At 67.8% G+C, this 25,044-nt stretch overlaps 1 protein-coding gene across 15 annotated transcripts in view; it reads left to right on the top strand.

Annotated features, from left to right (window-relative positions):
* The window catches only part of BRSK2 (BR serine/threonine kinase 2), a 64,527-nt gene extending 39,483 nt beyond the window's left edge, over nucleotides 1–25,044 (top strand). For 2 of the 15 annotated variants that reach the window (XM_032414598.1, XM_032414597.1), the window contains exons 2-21: nucleotides 1,556–1,650; nucleotides 2,969–3,054; nucleotides 5,304–5,444; nucleotides 6,814–6,930; nucleotides 7,522–7,555; nucleotides 7,725–7,793; nucleotides 7,870–8,016; nucleotides 9,129–9,160; nucleotides 9,467–9,631; nucleotides 9,765–9,862; nucleotides 9,948–10,098; nucleotides 12,152–12,217; nucleotides 14,126–14,186; nucleotides 14,904–15,111; nucleotides 15,721–15,769; nucleotides 19,204–19,327; nucleotides 20,401–20,581; nucleotides 20,654–20,743; nucleotides 23,290–23,337; nucleotides 24,461–24,708. In XM_032414598.1, coding sequence (XP_032270489.1) covers nucleotides 1,556–1,650; nucleotides 2,969–3,054; nucleotides 5,304–5,444; nucleotides 6,814–6,930; nucleotides 7,522–7,555; nucleotides 7,725–7,793; nucleotides 7,870–8,016; nucleotides 9,129–9,160; nucleotides 9,467–9,631; nucleotides 9,765–9,862; nucleotides 9,948–10,098; nucleotides 12,152–12,217; nucleotides 14,126–14,186; nucleotides 14,904–15,111; nucleotides 15,721–15,769; nucleotides 19,204–19,327; nucleotides 20,401–20,581; nucleotides 20,654–20,743; nucleotides 23,290–23,337; nucleotides 24,461–24,684 — 2,186 coding nt within the window. In that variant the 3' untranslated portion in view covers nucleotides 24,685–24,708. Of the gene's footprint in view, nucleotides 1–1,555; nucleotides 1,651–2,968; nucleotides 3,059–5,303; nucleotides 5,445–6,813; nucleotides 6,931–7,521; nucleotides 7,556–7,724; nucleotides 7,794–7,869; nucleotides 8,017–9,128; nucleotides 9,161–9,466; nucleotides 9,632–9,764; nucleotides 9,863–9,947; nucleotides 10,099–12,151; nucleotides 12,218–14,125; nucleotides 14,187–14,903; nucleotides 15,112–15,720; nucleotides 15,770–19,203; nucleotides 19,328–20,400; nucleotides 20,582–20,653; nucleotides 20,744–20,934; nucleotides 21,030–23,289; nucleotides 23,338–24,460; nucleotides 24,709–24,895 lie in introns of those variants that run through there. The other 13 variants (XR_004300706.1, XR_004300704.1, XR_004300705.1 and 10 more) reach the window with 13 other exon arrangements.

The following is a 25,044-nucleotide window of genomic DNA, read 5'->3' as shown; positions in this document are numbered from 1 at the left end:
GCCCAGGAGCCCATCTGTCCTTCCCTGAGTGTGCACACGAGCTCCTGGCCCTTGGGCATCGCCCACAAAGGCCCGGGTCCCCCACCTGCCGCTGCTCCTGCCTCTGGGCAAGTACGGCGTCCTCCCTCGGCCAAGCTCCCTGTGCCCACGGAGAGGCTAGCCTGCAGGCCCATCCAGCCCAACACCGGGGGAGGGCAAGAAGCCGTGCTGGGAAGGACAGCCGTGACCGTGCTCCACGGAAGGACACAGAGGCCACGTAAAGTTACGGACGTGCGGTCCGTTAAGGGAAGGTGTTTTTTACGCATGTGACAAGGGATTCATTTCCTATAAAAATCGAGGGGCTCTTGCAAATTGGTGAGAATCCCCCCAAACCCAGGTGAACCCAAGCAGCTGGTGAGCATGACAAGGAGCTCAAGGTCACGGTTAAAGCAGCAACAACTGGGGGGCCGGGTCACCCCAGAACCATGAGGTGGGTGTTCAGTCGGGGTCCCGACTTTGATCAAATCTGATGACACAGTGCGGGCGCCCCTCAGTGTTCACAGAAAGGGCATCCCGGGGTCGGGCTGCGGTGCCAAGGTGAACGGGGTCCCCCGGCCCCCTGTGCCCCCAAGTGCAGGAGGTGGGTTCGCCATCATGATCGCCTTCATGTGCCCACCTGGGAATGAAATCACCGTGGGGAATGTCGGGGTTGGGGGCCTAGGCTCAGGGATGGAGAGGTGGGGTGTCCTGGGCCTGAGCCCACAGAGCGGTCCAGCCAGAGGTCTGGAGGGTGCTGGCAGTGGCCTGGGCTGCAGTGGGGGTGAGGCTGCTGGTGGCCCCGGGGGCCTGTTCCAGCCAGGGAGGGGAGGGAGGAGAGGCGGAGGCCTGGCTGTGGCCACACGACAAGGGGGCGGCGACCAGGACCATAGAAGTGTGCTGGGGCTCAGGTCCTAGAAGTGGGGCCATGAGGAAGAGTGAATTAGTGTTCTGTCCTGGGGGGGTCCAGGGGGGGGGGGCAGGGGGCGTGGCAGGCTGGGGTGGTGCCGTCCAGGGAGTGGCCTTGGGCCCCTCGTACTGTCCTGGAGACAGCAGCGAGCCGGACACTGTCTGGACATCTCTGCCCAGAGATCTGCAGGCTGAAAGGAGGTTGGTGGGTCGGGTGGCAGAGGCTGAGCATCCCGGGGGCAGGGGTCCCTAAGGGTCCAGGCAGGGGGTGGCCCCGAGTCTGAGATACCCTGGCTTCCCTGCTGGGCAGTGGCTGAAGGCCTGGAGTGGGGGACTCTGGGGGTCATGGCCTCAAGAGCAAGGGGGGGGTCTCAAGGAGGTCAGAGGGCTGGTCCCGTGGGCAGAGGATGTGGTGTGGGGCAGGGATACTCCAAGATGGAGCTCTTCTGGGCAGTGACCAAGGAGCGTGGGACGGCGGACAGCGGCTGTGGGAGTCCCACTTGAGGCGCACTGGGCGGAGAGGGGTGGGGGCAGGGCCCAGGCCCTGAGTGAGGGGCCTTGAGGGGGAGCAGGTAGGCCCCTGCTGGTTGGAGCCCTGGATGGGGTCTCAGGGGGCTTCTCTACCCTGCAGGCCTTGTGAAGCTGGGGATTCACTGTGTCACGTGCCAGAAGGTGGCTATTAAAATTGTCAACCGGGAGAAGCTCAGCGAGTCTGTGCTGATGAAGGTGAGCTCAGTGTGGGGGGCCTGTGGTGAGAACCCCGGGGGCTGCAGAGAAGCCAGCCCAGGTGGGTCCCACTCGCGTGGTCCTGCTGGAGCACAGGTGGGCGGCTCCAGCCACAGCGGGCTCCCTGCGCTGCTGTCCTTTGACCATGACCAGCACCCTCCGTGCTGGCTGCCCCCCGCCGGCCCAGCCTGCCCTTTCTCCTGGCCTCAGCCAGGAACCTGGGAGGGACAGGCTGCATCCTGGGGCACCGTCCAGGCCCTGTGCCAACCTGCTGGGGTAGCCAGTGGGGCCTCAGTTTCCCCAGTTAGATTCAGGAGGAGGCCCCTGCCTCAGAGAGGGAAAGAGGACATGACACTTCCCGGGACGGGACCACACCACCCCTCCTGCTTCCCGCCCTCCTCCCTCCCCAGTACTGGGAGCCCCTCGTGTGGTAGAGTCTGGGCCCCCTTTGGGACTGGACACTCAGCGGGAAGGGGTTGCTCAGGCCTCGGGTTCCCCCATCTATCTGTCTGCTCACCCGTGGGTGTGGAGCACTCAGACCTTCGCAGGCAGGTGGCATGCTGGGGGGTCCCTTCCACCATGCCTGCCCCTGCCCTGGGGACTGTGCCGCACACACTCTCCCAGCCGTCTCCCGAGGGGGCACGTGGGGCCAGCACGCAAGGAGGGCAGTGATGGGCTGCCTGAGGGGTGGAGGGTGATGGAGCTGCTGATGGGGAAGAGGACCTCGCCAGAGGGCAGGGAGGGACTTGTGTGGGCCCCACTGGGGAACCCCAGAGACCGCAGATGGGGCAGTTTTAAGGGAAGGTGATGCTTGCTTGGATGGGAGCGGGCAGACCCTGACCTTGCTTTGGACAGCACCTGGGTCTCACATGTTCAGCTGGGGACACTGAGTTCTAGATGCCCATAAGCTCTCCGAGCAGAGACACAAGAGCTCAGTGGCAGGGGCCTGAGGATCTAACTGGGGCCCACCCCCCTGAAGGCCTGGCAGGGCCGGGGTGGAGGGGCTGGGGGGCAGCCCCCTTTGTGATGCCCCTGGGATGGGATGGGCTAGTCCATAGGGGTGCAGACCCCATCGCTAGGCTGGCCCTCCTCCAAGCCTCCTGCTGCCCCCACGACCCAGCCGAGGCATCCAGGGGGGCACGGGCCACTCGATCTCTCTGTCTCCCCACCAGCCAGAGACCCCTGGAGGGCAGGGCAGCATGGCATCGGTGTCCCCCACCGCCCGGCCCCGGGGCTGTGGGTAAGAGGTGACAGGGTGGTGGATGCAGGGAGCAGGGCGGTGAGCCTGCTCCCAGATGGACCTCTTCTTCCCGTGCAGGTGGAGCGGGAGATCGCCATCCTGAAGCTCATCGAACACCCTCACGTTCTAAAGCTGCACGATGTTTATGAAAACAAAAAATATTTGTAGGTATTGCCGGGTCTGGAGAGCCGGGGTGGGGCCTTGGGGAGGGCACAGGCAGCCCCCCGGGCAGGGGGCCCTGGCGAGGAGGGAGCTCTCAGGAGGCTTCCACGGTCGGCGCTCCCGGCCCAGACCACGGCGGTCACCAGCTGTATGGCCCCCCTGAGCTCACCTGGGCTGGGGGTGCTGGTCCCTCCCAGGGTCACTGCAGGGGGCGTCCATCCCTGTCACTCCTGCTTTTGTGACTGTAGGAGGCCCGGCCTGTGATGCCCAGGCCTCAGGAGGGGCCCCAGCGGCACTGTCCTTGGGCACATTGGCATTGAGTGAGGAAACGTGAGCAAGGGGCTGGCCTGGGGGACCCTCGAGGGCTCGACTCCAAGCCCCAGCCCCGAAGAGGCCTGGGTGCCTGCTGGACGGAACTGGCTGGCCCAGGTGGCCGTCCACAGCCCGCCCATACTGTTGTGGGCAGTGGAGGTTGGGGCATGAAGCCGGCCACCCAGGGCTGCCCCGGGGGAGCAGGAAGGCTCGGGCACATGGATGGAGGATGGGCCCTGGGTGCAAACCGCGGCCCCTCCTACACGTGACTCACTCTTTGTTTCCTCAACGCCATGGCATTCCCGCTGCGCCAGCTGGGACCCAAGTGTTTGAGGGTTAGGGTGACGGGAGCCGCCCGGTCAGCACGGGTGTGGGGGTGCTGGGTGGCAGGCCCCTGACACTGCGAGCCCAAGGAACTCTGCCCCCGGAGATAACACGTGCACGGCCCCCACCATCGGCCTCACAGGGGGGCCCACCTTGCAGTGTCAGGGGCGTCCCATGAGCTTGGGGCACACAGCATGCGGGAGACCCATCACGCCTCATTTCTGCTGAGATCCTCTTGAGGATAGACCTAGTGGGGGGGGAGGAAACGACAGGCAGAGCCTTTGGCCCCAAGGAGGCCACCGTGGGTGGGGGGGGTCCTAGGACAGCAGTCCAGCAGGGGGCACAGCCTGGGCAAAGACCCGATGACAGGGACACCATGCCCAGCATGAGGGTGATCAGGGGGCCAGGCTGGGTCCTGCAGGGCCCCACACGCTCCCCAGGACTCCCAAGCCCAAGGCCACCCAGGTGAGGGAGGAGCCAGGGGCCCTCTGCCGACGAGGTCAACCTGTGGCCTGTGCTGTGCTTGGATCCTCCCTCTCGGGAGCAGGGCAGGACCCCCAGGAGGGCCCCTCCTGCCTGAATCCCACCTAGTGCCCCCTCTGCGTCTCCAGGCTCCCTGTGCTCCCACCCCCACTGACCCCTCCATTCCTGCAAGACCGGCTCTGGAGACACCCTTGGCTTCCTCCAGGAACTCCTTGGGGGTCCTGCAGACATCCGTATGCACATGTCCCGGGGGCCTTGGGGTCCCTCCCTCCCTGTAGCCCCTGTCACCAGGCCAGACATGGCATGCCCTGCCCCTCCAGCTCTCCCCATCCCGCCCTGCCCCCACCGCAGCCCTGCACCATAGCCCAGAGGGCCCTCAGTCCCTGGGCCCCTGCCAGTGACCGATGCAGCAGAGGCGAGGGCACAGAGGGGTGGCAGAGGGGAGTGCTAGGCCTCGAGGCTACTGGCCCACAGAGCCAGGGAGCCCGGGGCCCTGTCAGTATCCTCCTGGGGGCCCAGCCCCCAGCCCCTGCCCCAGTCCAGACCACCAGGCCCTGGGGAGCCGAGTGGGGGCAGTTACGACCTGCCCGCTGGGCCATGCCCACCTTTTTCCTCTGTCTTCCAAGACCCAGTGTGAGGGCCGCCCCTGGGTGCCCCCAGCCCTGCCCTGCTCCAACCCCTTACTCACCCTGTTTGGAGGTCTGCCCTATTGGCCAGGGCTCCCTCAGGGCCTGAGTGTCTGATTCAGACCCCTGCTCTGGGAGCCCAAGCTGGACTAGCCAGGGAGGGCCTAGAATGGTCACAGCCCCAGCTTGCGTGGGTGTCCATGGCCACAGTGCCCCTTTAGCCTGGAGGCCCGGCCGTCCCTCAGCCAGGGGGCCAGGGGTGACCCTGTGCCTGGATTCCCCACAGCAGAGGGCTCCCCCCATGGTGGTGCCGGAAGCAGGCCTGCCAGGAGGTGGGGGGCGTGGGGCCCTCATGCCGAGGGTGCTGGAGGCTGGGACAGGCAGACGTTGGTGCCAGGACGGGGTGCTGGCCTGCAGCCTGTGGCCAGTGCTGCTGTGGCTGGGTGGCCCCAAGGCGGGCAGGTTGGACCACGTGCAGCCACCCGATGCCCACCTGTCCCCCGCAGATACCTGGTGCTAGAACACGTGTCTGGTGGGGAACTCTTCGACTACCTTGTCAAGAAGGGGAGGCTGACCCCCAAAGAGGCCCGGAAGTTCTTCCGGCAGATCATCTCTGCGCTAGACTTTTGCCACAGCCACTCTATATGGTGCGTGCCCCGACCCCTGCCAGGTGTCCCCATCCCCTGCGAGGTACACCCCCATTCCCCATGAGGCAAAGCCTCATCCCCTGCCAGGTGCCCATTTCCCACCAGGTGCCCCCATCCCCCACCAGGTACCCCCCACCCCCCACCAGGTACCCCCCACCAGGTACTCTCCCTCCCCCACCAGGTACTCCCCATTCCCCACCAGGTGCCCCCTACCCCCCACCAGGTACCCCCACCAGGTACTCTCCATCCCGCACCAGGTACCCCCATTTCCCACCAGGTGCCCGCCACTCCCCACCAGGTACCCTCCCATTCCCCACCAGGTGCCCCCCACCCCCACCAGGTACCCCCACACCCCACCAGGTGCCCCCATCCCCACCAGGTACCCCCCACCCCCACCAGGTAACCTCCCACCCCCCACCAGGTACTCCCCATCCCCCACCAGGTACCCCCACCCCCCACCAGGTGCCCCCATCCCCTACCAGGTACCCTCTCAACGCCTACCAGTTATCCTTCATCCCCCACCAGGTACCCCCATCCCCCACCAGGTACTCCCCATCCCCCACCCGGTACCCTCCATCCCCACCAGGTACCTCTCACCCCCACCAGGTACCCTCCATCCCCCACCAGGTACTCCCTATCCCCCACCAGGTACCCTCCACCCCCCACCAGGTACCCCTAGCACCAGGTACCCGTCACCCCCCACCAGGTACCCCCATCCCCCACCAGGTACCCTCCATCCCCACCAGGTACACCTCACCCCCACCAGGTGCCCCCCATCCCCCACTAGGTATTCTCCATCTCCCACTAGGTACTCTCCATCCCCCACCAGGTACCCCCCACCAGGTACCCTCCACCCCCTACCAGGTACCCCCCAGCACCAGGTACCCCTCACCGCCCACCAGGTACCCCCAGACCAGGTATCTCCACCCCACCCTTGCACTCCCCCTGTGCCCCTGGAACAGACAGCACACTTTCTATTGACCCCCCCCCTTTAGGAGCATCAGGAAGCTACTGCCAGGTGTCCACCCCAGGTTCCAGAAGCCCCCTCCTCAGGTTTCTCAGGGGTCCTGGGGCCAGGTCACCCTGGATTGGGGGTCCCAGGTTGGCCTTGGCCCAGAGCACTTATGGGGGGGCCCAGGGAGTAAAGCAAAGCCTGCCTCGGGGGCGGGTGGGAGCAGGTGGTGTGACCCCAGAGGGTCTCTGTTTCTCTGTTCCCCGAGCCCACAGCTGCCAGGCAGGCGACTTCCCATTGGCTGCCTGTGATGTCACCAGGCTGGGCTGCCATTGGCCCCATGCTGTGCAGATGGGCTTTTGGGGAGGGGAGGCAGCTAGGGGGACTGGTCAGCCTCAATCCCGCCTTCCTTCCCAGCCACAGGGATCTGAAGCCGGAGAACCTCCTACTAGATGAGAAAAACAACATCCGGATCGCCGACTTCGGCATGGCGTCGCTGCAGGTTGGCGACAGTCTGCTGGAGACCAGCTGCGGGTGAGTGGCCCTGCCAGGCCAGGAGAGGGCCCGGCCGCTGTCCCCGAAGGCCCCCGCCCCGCCCTGGCCATGCCGCCGGTGGTCTCAGCTGCTCAGCGGTGGGGGGGCCTGGAGCCCCAGGAGCCCCAGGACCTTCACTCTGCCCTCAGACTTTGCTGCCAAGTGTGACGCTGGGGAGGGACCCTTCCCGTGACCGTTCAGCCCAGGCCTGCGCTCGGCTCCACGGCCCTGGAAGGCGGGTCCGGTCCCCGTGGCTGCCCGCTTGCTCGGCGGGCACTCGGCCCCGTGGTCCTTCGGGGACGTTACTGCCCTTGGACCAGGGCGGCAGGCAGACAGCCTCGGGCGTGGCGGAGCCCACAGGCTCCCGTGTCTCGGTTTCCCCCAGAAGCACACAGTAGGGACTGGGTTGTGAGGGGTGGCACCAAAGCCCCTTGAGCCTCCTGGTGGGCCCGGGGGCCTGCAGGCGGAGCATGCCTCGGGCATATGCCCTGCTGTGGTCCTGGGGGGCAGCCCCGAGTGCAGGCGGGGTGGGGTGGCCAGGGCAGACAGCAGGTCCCGAACCCCGCGCCTGACTGTTGCTTTTGCCTCCAGATCGCCCCACTACGCCTGCCCCGAGGTGATCCGGGTAAGTAGCCCCCCCCCGCCGCCCTTGTCGCCCCCTGTCCCGGGGGCTTTGCCACCTGAGCCTTGCAGACCCCGGGCCCTGGCCGACTCCCCCCTACACCCAGTACCTGGGCCCCACCATTTCTGCGGAGCCCGGCCGTTCACCCCGCCTACCCCACTGCCGCCCGCAGGGGGAGAAGTATGACGGCCGCAAGGCAGACGTGTGGAGCTGCGGCGTGATCCTGTTCGCCCTGCTGGTGGTGAGGCCCCCTCCCCTGCCCCGCGGCGCTGCCCCTGTGCGCCCCTCCCCAGGTGACCCCAGTCCCCTGCCGGCAGGGGGCTCTGCCCTTCGACGACGACAACCTGCGGCAGCTGCTGGAGAAGGTGAAGCGGGGCGTGTTCCATATGCCGCACTTTATCCCGCCCGACTGCCAGAGCCTGTTGCGCGGCATGATCGAGGTGGACGCGGCCCGGCGCCTCACGGTGGGTCCCGGGCGTCCTGGAGGGGTTGGAGGGCCTCCTTCTCTCCCTTACGCCGCCCCCCACCCCCAGAGCCTGCAAGGTCCCATCTCCGGCGTCTCCTCCCGGGGCAAGGGATGGCACCTGCAGGGTAACCCCACCTGGGCCTGTGAGTGTGGTACGGGGGGCCTGGGTGTGCATGTGCATGTGAGCACATGGGTAAGGAAGCGCTGTGTGTGCGTGGCTGTGTGCGGGCACGGGTGTGGACGCGTGGTTTGGGAGTGCTGGTGTGCCTGGCGGGTGAGCGCCCACTGATGCTGACCCCTGAGTCCTGGGCTTTCCAGGGCCTGGTCCGTGTGAATAGCTCCCCACGACCACTGCTGATGCCGGGGGGGGGCCAGGGAAGGTCTGAGGGCAGCTCTTCCTTCCGAAAGACGCCCCCAGCTGGCCGCCTCCGGCCTCCCTGGGGTTCAGCTAGTGCCGGGAGGGCGGGTCCCCAGAGCAGGGGCAGCAGGACTCCCCGGGCTGGCCTCCCCAGGACAGGGGCGGCCCAGTGCCCAAGAGGCCACCCTCGCCCACCCTCCCCAGCCAAGCTGTCCCGAGTGGAGTTGGGGGGAGAGCAGGGCTGGCCCCCAAGCCTCCTGCTCACGCCTGCACCCAGCCCCTTCCTGTGCACAGGAGGCCACCCTGGCCGCTTCCCCTGCCCTCCTCCCTTGGCCTCCTTCCCGGAGCCTGAGACCCCAGAGGTCACCTTGCTCCCGTGCTCCCTCCCTCTGCCGCCCAGGTCCCCCAGCCCTGCCTGCAGCCCCCCGGCCCTGCCCACCTTCCTTCTCTCTCTAGGTCAGCATTTTCCCTTCGACCTGGGGTAGGCAGGTCGCCCCCTGTCCGGGGGCTTTGCCACCTGAGCAGCCCCTCCCCACACGCTCCCCACCCTCCACCCACATTGCCCCCCATGTCCTCTCTCCCCCTCTCCTCCCCTCCCCACCCCCTCACCAGCCCCCTCCCCCCCCACTCCTCCTGTCCTGCTGTCTGCACGCTCCTGTGCTCCGTCCCTCCCCGTGCTCCCGCCGCCGGCCTCCTAACGTGGGCTCCTCCATCCCTCCTCGTACTAACTCCCTGTTTCTCTTTCCTTGTAGCTAGAGCACATTCAGAAACACATATGGTATATGTAAGTAGCTCTTCCTCCCACATCGCCTGCTTTGCCTGCCACCTGTCACCGTGGCCTGGAGGGCCTGCTAGGGAAGGCGGGGGTGACCCAGCCTCAGCCGCTCCTGGCTCTCAAGGCCCCCGGGCCGGCCTTGCTGGGCTCAGGCAGGATGCAGGAGGCATGCAGGGGCGGGGCGCACAGAGAGCAGCAAGACTCGGGGCCCCAGGAAGGGGTGGGCCCCGCCCTCCCGGCACCTCGGGGTGGGGGGCGGAGGAGCCCCAGGCTGCGGAGGGCAAGGGAGTGACCCCGGGTGCCTGTCATCCACAGAGGGGGCAAGAACGAGCCAGAGCCAGAGCAGCCCATCCCCCGCAAGGTGCAGATCCGCTCGCTGCCCAGCCTGGAGGACATCGACCCCGACGTGCTGGACAGCATGCACTCTCTGGGCTGCTTCCGGGACCGCAACAAGCTGCTGCAGGACCTGCTGTCCGAGGAGTACGTTGGCGGGGGGCCGCGGCGCAGCCTGGCCGGGGGCCCCAGCGGCGCCTCCCAGGCAGGCGGCCATGGGGTGGGACCCCATCCAGGAACAGACTTGCCAACCCTTCTTGGTGCCTCTCACCCACTGCAGGGAAAACCAGGAGAAGATGATTTATTTCCTTCTCCTGGACCGGAAAGAAAGGTACCCGAGCCATGAGGACGAGGACCTGCCCCCCAGAAATGAAATAGGTATAAGGTGGCAGGGTGGCCTGGCCCCATGCTGCCCCTCCCAGGCCCAGCGGGCTGCCTTGCCCTGACCCCTGTCTGCACACAGACCCTCCCCGGAAGCGTGTGGACTCCCCAATGCTGAACCGGCACGGCAAGCGGCGGCCTGAACGCAAGTCCATGGAGGTGCTCAGCGTGACGGACGGCGGCTCCCCGGTGCCCGCGCGGCGGGCCATCGAGATGGCCCAGCATGGCCAGAGGTGCGTGCCTTCCAGGAGGACCCAGCACTCTGCCTCCTGGTGGCCTGGCCTGGTCGGCGTTGGCACTGCTCACGGGCTGTGCTGGGCCTGGCATGGCTCATCTCTGCCCCCCGGCCCTGGGGCTGGGCCAAGGCCACTGGGTGGGCCTGGACCACGCTGTGCTAGGGGCTGGGCCGGGCTGTTCAGGCTGCTTGTGCTGGACTGGACTAAGCTAAACTTGGCTGGGCTGAGTGAGCTGAGCTGGGCTGGGCTGGACTGGACTGAGCTGGGCTGGGTTAGACCGACCTGGTCTGGGGTGGACTGAGCTGGGCTGAGCTGGACTGCGCTGAGCTGGGCTAGACTGAGCTGGACTGGGTTGGACTGGGCTAGACTGACCTGGTCTCGGGTGGACTGAGCTGGACTGAGCTGGGCTGAGCTGGATTAGACTGAGCTGGACCAGGGTGGACTGAGCTGGGCTGGGCTGGGCTGGACTGGGGTGGACTGACTTGGGCTGGACTGGACTATGCTGGGCTGAGCTGGGTTGTACTGTGCTGAGCTGGACTGAGCTGGACTGAGCTGGGCTGAGCTGGGCTGAGCTGGGCTGGACTAGACTAGATCGAGCAGGGCTGGGCTGGGCTGGACTGGGATGGACTGAGCTGGGCTGGGCTAGACTGAGCCGGAATGGACTGAACTGGACTGGGATGGACTGAGCTGGGCTGGGCTGGACTGGGCTGAACTGGGCTAGACTGAGCTAGACTGAGCAGAGCTGGGCTGGACTGGGGTGGACTGGGCTTTGCTCTGTTGGCCTGGGTTGTACTGGGCTGGTCAGGCCATCTGGAACAGGGTTGGGCTGGACTGGAGTGGACTGGACTGGGCTACACTGGGGTCAGGCCACGTTCAGAGCCGCCCAGCAGGCCTGTCCGCGCTTGTTTGGGTCACCTGTGGTAGTGTGGGGGTCAAGGTCGAGGATGGAATGCTGCCCGCTCACAGGCCGGTCCGGGCTGTCCCAGCAGCGCCCCCTGGAGGCAGGAAGGGCGTCCTGGTCCTGCAGAGCCTCAGCGGACTCTGGCTGGCAAGGAGGGGCCCTTGGCCAGTCCTCATCCTGGCGCTGGGCAGGGCCTGCTTGGGGAGGGGATTTTTGCCATAGCTCTTGGACCTGGAGACCCAGCTCTGGGGGTCCCGGGTCTGGGGCTGCCCCTGGTCAGCTGGGGGCTGAGTGCTGGGGACAGCCGGGCCTCTCAAGGTATTTGCCAGGAAACAGGGCCACCATCAGGATTAAACTGGGCTGGTGGTCCTCAGCTCCCTTGGTGGTCCCAGGCCTCTCCCATGGAAACGGGCTGGCTCTAGACCGCACGGGCCGCTGCCCATGGGCTCTGGCCCCGGGGGGCTGGTGAGGGTGGCGGGAGAAAGGTCTCTGCTGGCTGAGCTCCTGCCCTGTGCCTCGCGTCCTGCTTGTTATGGGCACCCCTCTCCCCAGCAGGCCCCCAGGGTGAGAGGCCACCTCTCTCCAGCCCACCTTTCCTGAGCCTTGCCCCTGCTCAGTGCAGGCTGAGTGCTGTTGTGGGGCCCACCACATCCTGGCCACCCCGCGTCCCTCCCTCACCCGCCTGGAGCAGGGGCTGGGCATGAGAGGCCACAGAGCCCAGTGTCCCGCTCTGCCTTCCAGGCCTGGCTGCCTCAGGGTGGGAGGAGCTGGGACGGGGTCAGCTGCGGACCGTCCCGGCGGCCCCTGGAGCGTCCCTTCCTCCTGACACCGCCCGACCTGCCGCTGCCGCTCCAGGCCCCGCTGCTTTTTCTGGCTTGGGCCACCGGCTGGGGCTGCAGGGGTCCTAGGGCTGGTGGTGGGTGCTGGGCATCCTCCAAGGCCTGCCCCCCCCCGCCCAGCAGGTCACCAGGGTGGGGTGCGCTGTGGCCCTGGCACTCTCCTGCCTGACCTCCCTCATGCCCGTGTGCCTGGCCTGGGGCCAGGTGGGCCATGCCCAGCTTGTGTGGAGCTGTGCGGAGGTCCAGCCTCCCGGGCCGCCTGGTGGGGCTGCGTCAGTAACTCTGTTTTCTCGCTTTGTTCCTGCTGTAGTAAAGCAATGTTCAGTAAAAGCCTGGATATCGCTGAAGCCCACCCCCAATTCAGCAAAGAAGACAGGTATACACCCTGCCCACCCATCCCCCGCCCCCCAGCCCCAAGGACGACGGTGGGCCTGGTGGCAGGGCTGGGCCTGAGGCGCTTCCAGCCCTCGCAGCTCTGGCGAGGGAGACCTCCAGCAAGCTGGGGAAGGGCCTGGGCCAGGCGGGCCTGAGGCCCCGAGGAGGCGTGGGCTGCCGGGGCAAGGCCAGTGGCCGGCCTACCAGGCGGGGAGACCCACTGCGCTCTCCCTGCCCGGGGACCCCCGAGCGTCTGCAGGCTGTGAGGCCTCAGTGGAAGCGGCAGCCCAGGGCGGTGGCAGGCTCCCCAGGACGTGGCAGGAGGCATGACGGTCTCAGGGGTCTCTGCATGGGGCCCGGCGTTCCTGAGCCCCCCAGCCCTGCCCCTGCAGGGCCTGCTGCCCGTGGGCGACGGCGGTCGGGCCTCACCCGTTTCCCCCCCGCCTGCTCCCGGACCTGCCTGCTCACTGCTGGCCTCTTGCCGCCCCCCCGTTGCCCCGCCCTGGCTGCTCTGCCTGCTGGCCCCCTCCTTTCTGTCTCGGGCAGGTGCGGCCTGGTTAGGACGCTGTGGAGGCAGCCCCCACCCCTCTTCCTTCCACTGCTTCTTTTCTGGTTTCCTTGTGCCAAGTGACGAGCGCATGGCTGGCTCAGTGGTAGGCAGGCCCCAGGCGCTGGGCCTCACTCTTGGCTGCTGCCCGGCCGGCCTGTGGCTGCTGGGGTGGGCACCAGCCGGGACCGACGGCCCCCACTCCCTTCCCAGCATCTGAAAGCTTTGGACCCAGGCCTGGCTCTGGGCACCGTCCCGGCCGCGGGCAGGCTGGGTTGGGGGGCCAGGAGCAAGGTCAGCGCCGCCCCCTGGCTCCGTGGCTGTGTTAGGTGGAGACGCTGGAGGGTCACTGCCATGGGGCCCCAGCCCACAAATGCCGGGGCCCTGGTCAGAGTGGGCTCAGCTCCTCCCTGAGGCCCAGGGGCTGGGCCGGGGTGTGAGTGGGTGGGCGAGAGCCCTCTCGGGGCCGGGCTGCCTGGTGTGGGCAGGCCTTCACTCTTTTCCTCTTCTCTCCTGTGGCTGCCTCGGCCCCCTCCCTGCTTCCTTCTCGAAGGGTGGCAGGTGCCAGCAGCCAGGGCTGAGCGAGCATGGTGTGTGCCTTCCCTGAGGCCGTGTGGTGTGGTGGAGTGAGGCCCCTGCCTCGCAGGGCGCCCGGTTCCTGCCCCGCCAGGTCTGCGGGCCCAGTGGGGCCGGTGGTGGACAAGGCTGGTGGTCCCAGCCAGCGCTCACCCCAGCCTGGCCTTGCCCAGGCCCCCATGGTACCAGTGAGGAGAGAGCTATGGGCTGGCGTGCTGTGGGCACCTTTGGGCCGGGCAGGTGGGCCATGGGCATGGCAGGGCTGGGCTGGTGCCCACTTGGTGGCCCACGTGCTAGGATGGGAGGCTGTCCGCCGAGCACAGGACTCGGGGCCTGTGACAGTTCAGCCTTGGGGGGTTCTGGGTGGGCTCGGGGCACTGGGGGCTGGACAGTGGACCTGACACGGGGGCTGGATGCAGCTCCCAGGAAGCGCCCGTCTCCCCTCGTCCCTCTGTCCGCCCAAGCCCCTGACAGACCCTTGCTGAAGGCTCCCGGTGCCGTCCTGGGCCTGGGCCTTGGCCATGGGACAGCTCCCACGTAGAGGAGAGGAGTCCGGAGACAGGCTCTGACGGGGCCCCCTGAAGGGGCTATGGGGCCCTCCTGGGCCCCGGGAGAGGCGGGGTGGGGACAGCAGGACAGCCCTGCATGTGGCCAGGTGTGCGCAGGACAGGGCGGCCTCCGCGGCTCTCGGCCGGGACTCCCGGCCTCTTGGAGGGTCCGCCCCGGGGAGAGAAGCTGAGAGCCGTGGCCCCTCCCGGCTGACCCGCCCCGCACCTGTGTCCGCAGGTCCAGGTCCATCAGCGGCGCCTCCTCGGGCCTGTCCACCAGCCCGCTGAGCAGCCCCAGGGTGAGCCCCCGCCCCGCCCCGCCCCCCCCAGCTCTGAGAGGCCCCGCGTGCACTGGGGGGGGGGCAGGGGAGGCTCCCTGAGCCCGGGCTGGGCCCGCGCCCCCCGCCTGCTGCTGGGGCTAACTGCACGTTCTTTTGTTTTGTTTTCTCCTGTGTTATTTGTTTTCTTTTATGGCAAACGCTCCCACCCCCACACCTGCCTGTCCCGCTGGTCCTGCCCTGGGGTCCTGCTTGAACGTTTCTGGTCCTCCTGGTGCTGTGTGTGCATGGGGGGGGCGGCGGGCGCTCGCATGGTGGCTCTCGCGGACCCTCGCGCTCTGCTCCCTGCCCTCTGCGCCTGCCCTGTAGCCTGTTAGAAAGTTTGCCCTGCCCCCCCCGCCTCCCGAGAGCCCCTCTGTGGCCTGCCCCCTGGCCACCTCCGCGGAGCCTGAAGCTTGTCGGAGCGCCTCCGGGCCCGGACACGTCCTCCCTCCACAGGCCGCCTTGCGGCCCAACCCCAAGACCCAGACCTTGCCGAGCAAGGCCAAGCTGACCGACAAGCCGCTGCAGGGCACCAAGTCCAACCCACTCCCGGCCGGCACCCAGGCCCGACCCCCTGTCCCGGGGGGCCTAGGCCCCCAGCTGGCCCTGCCCCCGGGCCCGCCGACCATGCCGGCTCCCATCCGGCTCCCGACCGCCGGGACTGAACCCAACACCAAATCTGTCCCCACCATACAGGTGACCCCTCACCCCTCTCCAAGGGGTAGTCCCCTCCCCACCCCTAAGGGGACGCCCGTGCACACGCCCAAGGAGAGCCCAGCAGGCACGCCCAACCCCACGCCACCGTCCAGCCCCAGCGTCGGAGGGGTGCCCTGGAGGACGCGGCTCAACTCCATCAAGAACAGTTTCCTGGGGTCACCCCGCTTCCACCGCCGGAAACTGCAGGGTCAGTGGCGGGAAGAGGGGCCGTGGGGGTGGCAGGGCCTGCCCCCTCTGCGCTGTGCCGGGACCCCGACCACGAGCAGGGCAGCGGTCGGTGTCCTCCAGGCTGGCACAGGCCCAGGCGGTGCCGCCAGACGGCTGCCCGCTGTGTGCCTGGGCCCCTCCCAGCTCCTGGGCTTCCCTTCAGCCCAGTGGCCACTTGAAGCCGGGCTGCTTGAGCCCTGGGAGGACAGCGGCCGCCGGGCGGGTGGGGGCGAGGGCCATCAGCAAGCCCGTGGGATGGGGCAGTGGCGGGCAGCCCATTGCTGTGCTCTGGGTGCCGAGGGTCAGTGGCACTGCCAAGCCATCCGAGCCTCCGGCACAGCTGATGGGTGGGCCTGGGTGACCAGTGCCATCTGTCGGGGGGACAGCGGGGCCGGCTGTAGGCCAGAGAAGGTCTGGCCTGATTACAGCACCAGAGGCTGGGACAGCCCCGTGGCCCTAGGCTCCGGCGGGGGCCGGGAGCCTGTGGGGTGGCTGAGACCCCGGTCACGGTGAGGGGCGGGGGGGACCCTGGTGAGGGCAGGGCAGAGTGGTCACACCTTCTCTCCCTGTCCTTCCCGTGTGTGCGCAGTTCCAACACCCGAGGAGATGTCCAACCTGACCCCGGAGTCCTCTCCAGAGTAAGTGGTCGCTGCCTGAGGCCGAGGGTGAGCTACTGGCCTCCCTCCTGGTGCCCAGACGCCAAGGGCGTGGGGGGGCCCGTGCTGGACCTTCCCACATGGCAGGCCAGGGGGCCCACGAGGGCTTCGGGGCGAAGCACCGCAGCCCCTCCAGGTCCTCTTCTCCCTCTCCCTGGGACCCTGTGCTTGCCCAGATCCCCCCCGCCAGCCCCTGCCTGGGACGCCTCCTCTTCAGCACCCACACCTCTGTCTCCGGCACTTTGAACGCCAGGTTGGGGAGCAGGGTCTGCGCTGCTGAGGGAGCCGGCCAGGTCCTCCTGGCCCTGCGCCGAAGCCACAGCCTGGGGCTGGCTGGAGGCAAGGGACGGCACAGCCATGCCTCGGAGGGGCGGAGGGGCGCCAGCTGAAAGCCCCAGCCTCCACGCGGGGCGAGGCTTGGGACCGGAGCCCGAGCCCTCCTGGCAGGCGTGCTCACCCTGCTCTGGCCACAGGCTCAGCCCCGCACGTGCCCGGTCCGGGGAGCCCGAGAAGGACCAGCCTGGTGTTTGCAGCGGGTAGCCTCCAGCAGGGAGGGCTGCGCTGGGCAGAGTGGAGCCTGGAGCACAGCCGGATACCTGGGGGCTCATAGGGATGGAGCATCTCAAGGCGGAAACATGGTGCTGGCCAAAGAGACGGAGGGACAGCCACGGGACGGCCTGGTGGGGACGCGCGTCCAGGGGAGGGTGGTGTTGTTCGAGGCCAGGAGCAGAGCAAGCCCTCAGCTGACCCTCGCCAAGAGGAAGGAGCAGGGCCCATGGGAGGCGATGGGCAGCAGATCCACGGCTCACCCGCGGCCAGTCTGGACTGGGGCGGAGACCCTGGAGCGGCCCTGCCCCCGCTCTCCCGCCTGCAGCCCTGGAGGACGCCGTGTGAACAGGAGTGGCGCTGTGGGTGTGGCGCAGGCCTCGCGAGGAGCACAGGCAGCCTCCTTGGAGGCCCCTGTCGTCACCGGGCAGCAGGTGCTACGGCGCAGCACGCAGCCCCTCCCACCGTTAGTGCCCCTCGGCCGGAACTTCCTGCTGCTCTCACTGCGCTCACAGACACCCCTGTAACGTAACTGCTGGGCGTCCGGGCAGGTGCAAGTGGCCCGCAGCCTCCCATCCTCAAGTCTGTCTGGAGGCCCCGCCCCCTCCCGGGGGTCCTGGCCGGCGCCCACCACCCGGCAGGTGTGGCCGGTGCGCCCGAGCAGACGCGCAGTGGCCCGGGAGGCCGCAGCAGCTCACGCCCCGGCCCCGCCTCCTGCAGAGGACGCGCTCAGCCGCGGCATGTCAGGGCTCCTAGGGAAGCTCCGGTGCGGGGCTAGGGCGGATGGCAGGTCTGAGACCGTAGGTTCGGCAGGCGGAGGTTCCAGTTTGGGTGACGTCACAGCCCTGAGTGACGTGTGCAGGTGGGGAATTCACGCTGCGGTGTGGAGTTGAGCAGAACTCCTTGGGGAAGCTGCAGCCTTTGTTCCTGAGGCCTTCACCTGCTTGGACGAGGCCCACCACACGAGGAAGCATGGTCTGCTTTACTCGGAGACGCCCGGCGGCTGCCGGGTGGCCCAGCTGACACTGAAGTCGGCCGGCGCTGCCTCTCTGGCTCCTTCAGGCTTCTTCCAGGCATGGGACTGCCTATTACGCCAGATGCCAAACTGCTGGCTGCCAAACTACAAACAAGTCATGTTTTCGGTGTTCTTCTTCGTCAAGGGAGGAGAAGCAGAAACCCCTCATGTGGGTTCCAGAACTGCCCCCGCTAAGTACTTGCTGGGCTGCCGGCCCCGTGGCAGGTGCCGGGGCACGGCAGGGAGCGGCTGGGGCCGGAGCCCGCACTCGAGAGCGCCGGACCCGGAGCGGACAGCGGGCAGGAGGGCAGGATGTGAGGAAGGAGGCGGAAGTGGCCGGTGACCAGGGGGTCCGGCAGGACGTGCCTCCCTGTCTTCACCTCTGCGCTGTTGTTGGGTCAGGATCCCTGGGCCGAGCAGAGGCCAGCTCTGGAACTGGGCAGGAAAGGGGAAGCCACGTGGTCAGGAAAACCACCGAGAGGTGCCCGAGCACCCGCCCCCCACGGCTCCCCCTGCCCGTGCCGGTGGTGGAGCAAGATGCTGGGCCGGGGCCCTCCTGGGCCTCGCCGTCCGAATGGGCGCGTTCCATCGGCGGAGCCACGAGACGGCTGTCAGGACGCGTCAGCGCTGCAGCCTGGCGGACTGTTCGAGCTCAGCGCCTTAAACACCACGCGCTCCACGTCTCGGGCTGTGTGGGTCAGGCCCCAGGCCGGGCCGGCTGGGCCCTCCGCTTTCCGGAGTCAGTGGGCTGTGGTCACCTCCAGGCAGGCTCGGCTGGGGCAGCACCCGCGGCCCAGCGCCCTCGGTCGTCGGCGGGATTCAGGGCCTGTGGTCTGCTGGACCGCGGGCCTCTCCGTCACGTCAGGGGGCTCGGTCGCCATGCAGGGCAGACCTGCTAGCAAGCAGGAGACGTGGCCTTGAGTCACGTGTTCTTGGAGGGGACATCTGTCACTCATTCTGCTTAGAAGCAAGTCCCGGCCCCGTCCGTGCCCCAGGAGGCAGGATCTTGGGGCCAGCCGAGGGACGCCCACGCTGGTGTGCACTGCGGTGGGGGGCTGCAGACAGCGCAGGTCAGATGCAGGTGCAGGACAGAATAACGAGGCCAGACAGAAGACAGAGGACAGAGAGAGGCCCTGGGCACGAGTGAAGTGAGGGGCCTCGAGCAGGAGGATACACCCCTGCCCCACCTAGCACAGCACCTGGCTTGGAAGCAGCCTCCATGTCCCAGAGTGGCCCGGGCTGGGCAGCAGGCAGCTGGGCAGCCCCTGGTCCTCGAGGACGGGGTGGCCAGGGGGAGCCGGGCTGTCCCACCAGGTGGGAAGGGCATGTAGCATCCTGGGCCCCCAGGCCCCATTGTCCATGCAGTGTGTCTCCCGTCCATTTGTCCATATGGGCGCAGAGTTCCCCGGCCAGGCCCGACCCTGTACCGCGACCTCCCACACTGCCCCTGCTCCCCATGCAGCCCCAGGGTAGGGGGCACCTTCCTCCAGGCTGCCGCAGGATTGCTGCAGAGCAAATTCCCGCAAAGCTTGGTGGCTTAAACAGGAGTAAGGCTGGGGGTCAGGGTGAGCTCTCCTTTCCTTTCTGGTGGGTTCTGGTGGGCACTGCCCAGACCCAGGCAGGCATGGGGGAATGGGGCCCGGCCAAGACTGTGGGATTAGCATTAGGGCTCTGGGGTGAGGGTGGGAGGAGTCGGGGGCCAGGGCAGGAGTTGGGGGGGGGGAGGGGAGGAGTTGGGGCAGCAAGCTGGCCCTGGCCAGGAGGGGAGGGCGGGCCTGTCCTCAGAGGCTGGGCTGACAGTGAGCATACCCTGATATGATATGAGAAGCCCTCTGCCCGCACTTCCCTCCCCCAGGCTTGCCAAGAAGTCATGGTTTGGGAACTTCATCAACCTGGAGAAGGAGGAGCAGATCTTCGTGGTCATCAAGGACAAGCCCCTGAGCTCTATCAAAGCTGACATTGTTCACGCCTTCCTGTCGGTGAGCCTCCCACCCGTCTGGGGATGCCTGCCTGGCTGGAACCAGAGGGTCACTGCTCGGGCCCCTGGCCTGGGGAGGGAGGCCGGCCCTCGTTCTCAGCAGCCCTGGCTGTGGGAGCGCCACGGAGACAGGGAGTAAAGCACAGGCAGCTCACAGGGGAGAGGACCTCTGCCGGGTCCTGTCCCAAGAGGCCTGTCTCCATTTCCCGTGTGCGCTCCCCCCACCCCCCGGCTGCCGCCTCCTGGAGCCCCTGCCTCCCGCTGGGGCCTGGCGGCTCTCTGAGGGTGGGTCGCACTCAAGCCTTGGGTGCGCTCCGTTTGTCTTTGGGAGCTCTTTGAGCACGTGGAGCAGAAAGCCCTGCAGGTTTGCCTCCAGAGTCCTGTCGGGGGGCCTGGCCCGGTGCTGGGTCCCCGGGGATCATAACATCCCCTGCAGCTGAAGCTGCCCCACCCCCATCAGGGCTGGGACCTGCCACGGGGGTTTCTTCAGCCTGGTGCGGCCTCAGCCCAAGTTCCCCAAGGGCGGGGGGCTACCTGCCATGGCAGCCTGCTCTCCTCCTTAGGGCCCCTGGTCCGGGCCTCCCTCTCCCTGCACCTCTGCAAGATCCTCCCCTGCTCAGCCTCCCAGCATGGGCTGGGCCTTCCGACCTCTCCTGAGCCGCAGAGCCCTGTCCTAGGGGTGACTCCTCCAGGGCAAGACTGCCTCCTGACTTTGTTTCAAGGGCATTTCCCTTTGCTGCCCGTATGTCAAGTGCGTAGGGGCCCCTCTGCCCGCACTGGGAGCGGCGCCCTTCCCGAGCCCACAGAGCGGCAGGGTGTTGTCCTCGGCAATGGCCGTGTGGCCCCCGCCTCTGGAGGCTGTCACGCGGGTCCCAGCAGCTGCTCCACGGGGCCTCCTCGTGCCTGTCTCCCCCGACCCTCTCCTCTTCCACTCTGCTCCCACGTCCCAACCCGCACACAGGCAGAGAGGTACAGGCTCCCGGCCCGGCTCGCGGGGGGGGGGCTGGGGGTGCGAGGGGGGCCGTGCAGGGCGGCCGGCGCACAGCACACTCATGCTGCCCCGCCACCCCGCAGATCCCCAGCCTCAGCCACAGCGTCATCTCCCAGACGAGCTTCCGGGCTGAGTATAAGGCGACGGGCGGCCCGGCGGTGTTCCAGAAGCCGGTCAAGTTCCAGGTGGACATCACCTACACCGAGGGCGGGGCGGCTCAGAAGGAGAACGGCATCTACTCCGTCACATTCACGCTGCTGTCCGGTGAGCCACGGGCCCAGGGTGCGGGCTCCGGGCTACAGCCCTGACCTGGGCATGACCCCCCGTCTCCCCCAGGCCCCAGCCGCCGCTTCAAGAGGGTTGTGGAGACCATTCAGACCCAGCTACTGAGCACACATGACCAGCCCTCCGCCCAGCATTTGTCAGGTGAGGCGGGGGCTCAGCTCGGGCCGCCCTGCGGGCCGGTGAGCAGGGGTGTGGCCCCTCCGACGTGCCCACCTCCCTGCCCCCCCCAGGGGGCAGGGCCCTCCCCGGCGCAGTGGGCCGGCCCATCTCTGCACACCCAGGGAGGTAGGGCCCAGCACACCACACTGAAAGGCGCCTCTTGTCCACTGTAGAACCCCCCCCGCCAGCGCCAGGACTAAGCTGGGGTGCTGGGCTTAAGGGCCAGAAGGTGGCCACCAGCTACGAGAGTAGCCTCTGACGCTGGCAGGTAAGGTGTCCAGCCCCGCCACAGGGGCAGGGAGGGGGCTGCGGGCAGGTCCTCCGGCGAGAGCCACACTGGGCCCGAGAAGGGCGCCCTGTGCCCACTCACACATCCAGCGGCCAGCTCCCGGCCCTGGACAGGCCGCATAGGGCCCAGCACCCAGGCTGAGCAGCGAGACACGGGCAGCCTGGCCCCGGGCCGGCCAGAGCAGGCTCCAGGAGAGCAGTGGCCAAGGTCCTGCCTGGGAGCCCGCCGCCCTCGGGACTCCCCCAGTGGCACCCTGCGAGGCTGTGGGCCTAGCGTCCACGCTGACTGACACGTGGTGGGGCTGCCTGCCGCCTGCCTTCCCCGTGACAGGCCTGTGATTGTCTGGCCATGAGTTCCCAAAGGAGGGGCTCCCCAGCTGGGCCTTCAAGGGGTCACACAGGGAAAGGGGCGGCCCAGGCCTGGAGGTGCTGGGGGTCTGAGGGCCTGAGGGCCTGAGGGCCCACGCCGCTCAGCATCTGGTGGGGAGTGGGCTACGTGCCCACCATGGGTGGGGGTGGGTGAGCCCGTGTCTGGGCAGGGCGGTCCGTTAGCAAGGGTGTGCTTGCTGTCAGGATGCTGGTAGGGCACAGCTTGCCGTGAGGCCCGTGTCAGGGTTTGGGGTCCGGAGCACAGCATCCAGCCTGAGCCCTGAGCACCCCCGTCAGCTGGAGCCTCAGTGGGCCCTTCCTCCAGCCTGGTGGGGTCCGAGAGGCCAGACCGGCCCCACCTGTTCCCCTCCTCCCCGCCCCTGCCATCCTCATTTCATCGTGTGTGTTACCCTTTTCTCCCCCAACATGTGCCTTGTCACCCCACGGGCAGGTCAGGGCGGGGGTGGCCCCAGCAGCCTGGTCCCGGGAGCCAGTTTGGCATTGGAGGCAGGGCGTGGGGCGGAGGTGGCTCCCTGAGCCTTCAGGGCCTCCATCTCAGAGCACAGTAGGGCTGACAGAGGGAAACTGAGGCCAGGCAAGGACAGAGCTTGTCCAGCGAGGTGAGCAAAGGCTAGGGCCTGGTGTGCCGCCCAGCAGATGCCCAGGCCTGCAGCCACTGTCTGGGGGCCGCAGTCTCTCTGCTCCTGTCTGGGCCATGGACAGTAACCTAAGAGGGGTCATTCTGCCCCTGTTAGCAGGCGTCCCTCATGCCAAGTCCCAGGCACAGCAGTGAACAAGGTGGACACCACCCTTCCCCTGGGCTCTACCTCCAGTCCTAACCCCATCCCAAAGCGGGGGCCTTGGTTAGCCCTGTGCCCAAACCCATGTCCCTGCAAACTCTTGGGTACCCAATCTGGGCCCCAAGCCATTCTCCCCTGCCCTCCTTCGGGGGGCCTTGGACCTGGGGAGCCTAAGCCAGGAACCCAGCCCATGCCCTGGCCCCATCCCCAGGCCTCCTGATGGGTCTCCCTGGACTCTGGCCTTTCCCAGCACCCTCCCGCCCGCTCCAGGCGCTCTTGTCTGGTGAGCTCAGTTCTAGAGCCGCTGTGAGCAGGGGGCAGAAGTGGGGGCCCCTCAGCTTCCATGGCAAGAGACCTGGTGGCCACTCCAATAGGGACAGGAGGCCCAGAGGTCACATCCCACCTAGCAGAGGCTCCTGTGAGGGCCCTGAGGGAGGAGCCTCCCACCCTAGGCCCCTGCCAGCACCAACACTCCCAGGCCCAGCAGAAGGTGGGAGAGGGTCAGGGAAGGGGGGGCCAACACGAGCTGAGGGGCAGAGGGGAGCCACGCAGCTGCCTGAGCTGCAGGGTGGCGGGGTGAGGACACACAGATGGCCAGAGCAGAGCACAGCCAGAACCCTGGGCTTCTCGGTGCCAGAGCCTATGTCTTGGGCCCAGGGCAGGACAGAGGGGACGGAGGGCCAGGCAGGCCCAGGGCATCCAAGGGGCAGGGCCACGTCCCATGTTCCGGCTCTGGTTGTAGGAGGACTCTCCTCTGCCCAGGAGAAGGCCCCCATTCAGCGCCCGTATGCTGAGCCAGCCCCACCCCAGGCTCCACCCCCAGCCCCACCCCAGCCCCGCCCTGCCCTCTAAGCCCCGCCCCGCTCTGGGCTCCACCCCCTCCCCGTCGTGCCCCTCTCTCCGGTCGGCCGGCCCCCCAGACCCCCTACTCGGCTATGGCCACGCCCCACGCCGGGCTCTGCCTCTCCCTGAGGGCCTGGCCAGAGGCTGAGGGCAGCGCCTGGCCAGGGGTCCGAGTGGGAAGACTTTTTCACACGTCTCCCTCCCTCCTTTCTCCATTCTGTGCTCCAGACACCACTAACTGTATGGAAATGATGACGGGGAGGCTTTCCAAATGTGGTAAGAACCCCTCATGCTCACCTGGGACCCCCCAGCCTGTCACCCCCAACTGCAGCCTGCTCCTGGCAGGGTGCCGCCCCCGCCGCCCTGAGGGCTACCCTGGGGTCCCGGTGTATACGCGGGGTCCAGATGTGCACACTCGGGCCCACCCAGTCCCCCACCTCTGCCAGGAGCAGCCTCGGTCACCCACCCCCTAGGGCAGCCATAGGCCCGGCCCTAGCATCCAGGCAGGCCAGGAAGGGACCCCAAGGCTCAGAGCAGTGAAGCGTCCGCATGCCCCAAGTTTGGCAAGGGTCCCGTGTGGGGGCTCTGGCCTGGGGTCTGGGCAGGAGGCTGGGGTGAAGCTTTCTGTCCACTGGAGGGGGTGACAGTGTGCTGTGCACGCACGCCACTGCTCTGGGCCGGCGGCGTCAGGTGTAGGAAGTGGAGCAGAGCAGAGGCATCAGGACAGAGAAGAGGCCCACCCAGGGGGGGTGGTCAGACCATTTCTGCCCTCTTCCTCTTGCCCTCAGGACCTTCCCTCTGGGATCAGGGCTCCCAATCTGGCTGCCTGCCCCCAGCCCTCCCCCACCCAAGCCCTCCATGCCTGTCCACCCATCCGTCCATCTGTCTGTCTGCTGCTGACCTCTGTGTCCACGCGGTGCTGCCCGGGCTGGCCAGGGGCCGGGCTCCAAGCCTCCTGGGAGGAGTGTGCTGGGCACACTGGCTCCAGCCTCTGCAGCCCAGAGAAGGCCCCCTGGCCCCCTGCACGGAGCCAGCCTGGGGTCCCAGGCTCCTGCTCAGCCCTGGGGCTTGGGGCAGTGCTGGTTTCTCTGCCTCGTGTCCAGAGTGGGACTGGCCAGCTGGCCAGGCGTTGGGGTGGATGAGGGGGGACTGGTGGCTGAGGCGGAGGGGGGCCAGGCCTGGTGAGGGAGGAGGGGTCTCTCCACCTGCCTGCCCCGCTTGCTGCCCACCTGCCCCCGCCTGCCAAGCCCGGCTCAGACCTCACCTCGCTGGGTTTTCTTTCTTCGTGGAGACCCTTTCGTTCATTTGTTTGTTCTCTTTCTCTCTCCTTACCCCCTTCCTCTTTCTCTTCTTTTCTTTTTTCTTGTTTTTTCTTTTGTCTTCTGTTCTGTGTACCCAGGCAGCCCATTGAGTAACTTCTTTGACGTAATTAAACAACTTTTTTCAGACGAGAAGAACGGGCAGGCGGCCCAGGCCCCCAGCACGCCCGCCAAGCGGAGTGCCCACGGCCCCCTCGGTGACTCCGCGGCCGCTGGCCCCGGCCCTGGAGGGGACGCCGAGTGCCCGACGGCCAAGGACACGGCCAGGACGGGGCCGCCCGCCGCCCGCCGCGAGCAGCCTTAGACACATAGCCCCTCCCCACGCCGGCACGGCCCGCCAGGGGCCAGCCCGCCCGCCCGCCCCGCCCGGACCGCGGCGACGCCGGGGAGGAAGGAAAGGGGGCACCGGGGGCCACCGCCTGCGGCTGGGCCCGCCCGTGCCCGCTCTCTCTTTCTCCTGCTGTCTCTCTCTCTGCCTGTCTCTGACAACGGCACTGTTTCCGCTCTGATACCAGGAAGTATCCCGAAAAGTTAACATGTCACCTCCACGAGGCCATCCTCTGTGCTCCGCGCCGGACACCGGCTGACCGAAGGCAGCTGCCGCGGACCTGCCCTCCCTCGTCTCCTGCTGCCGCCCCGCCCACCCGCGGCGAGGCCCCGCCCA

Source organism: Phoca vitulina, unplaced genomic scaffold, assembly GCF_004348235.1.
Source record: "Phoca vitulina isolate PV1807 unplaced genomic scaffold, GSC_HSeal_1.0 scaffold16, whole genome shotgun sequence".
Taxonomy (NCBI): Eukaryota; Metazoa; Chordata; class Mammalia; order Carnivora; family Phocidae; genus Phoca; species Phoca vitulina.
Note: the sequence above shows the minus strand (reverse complement) of the source record. Positions and strands in the feature narration are given on the sequence as shown.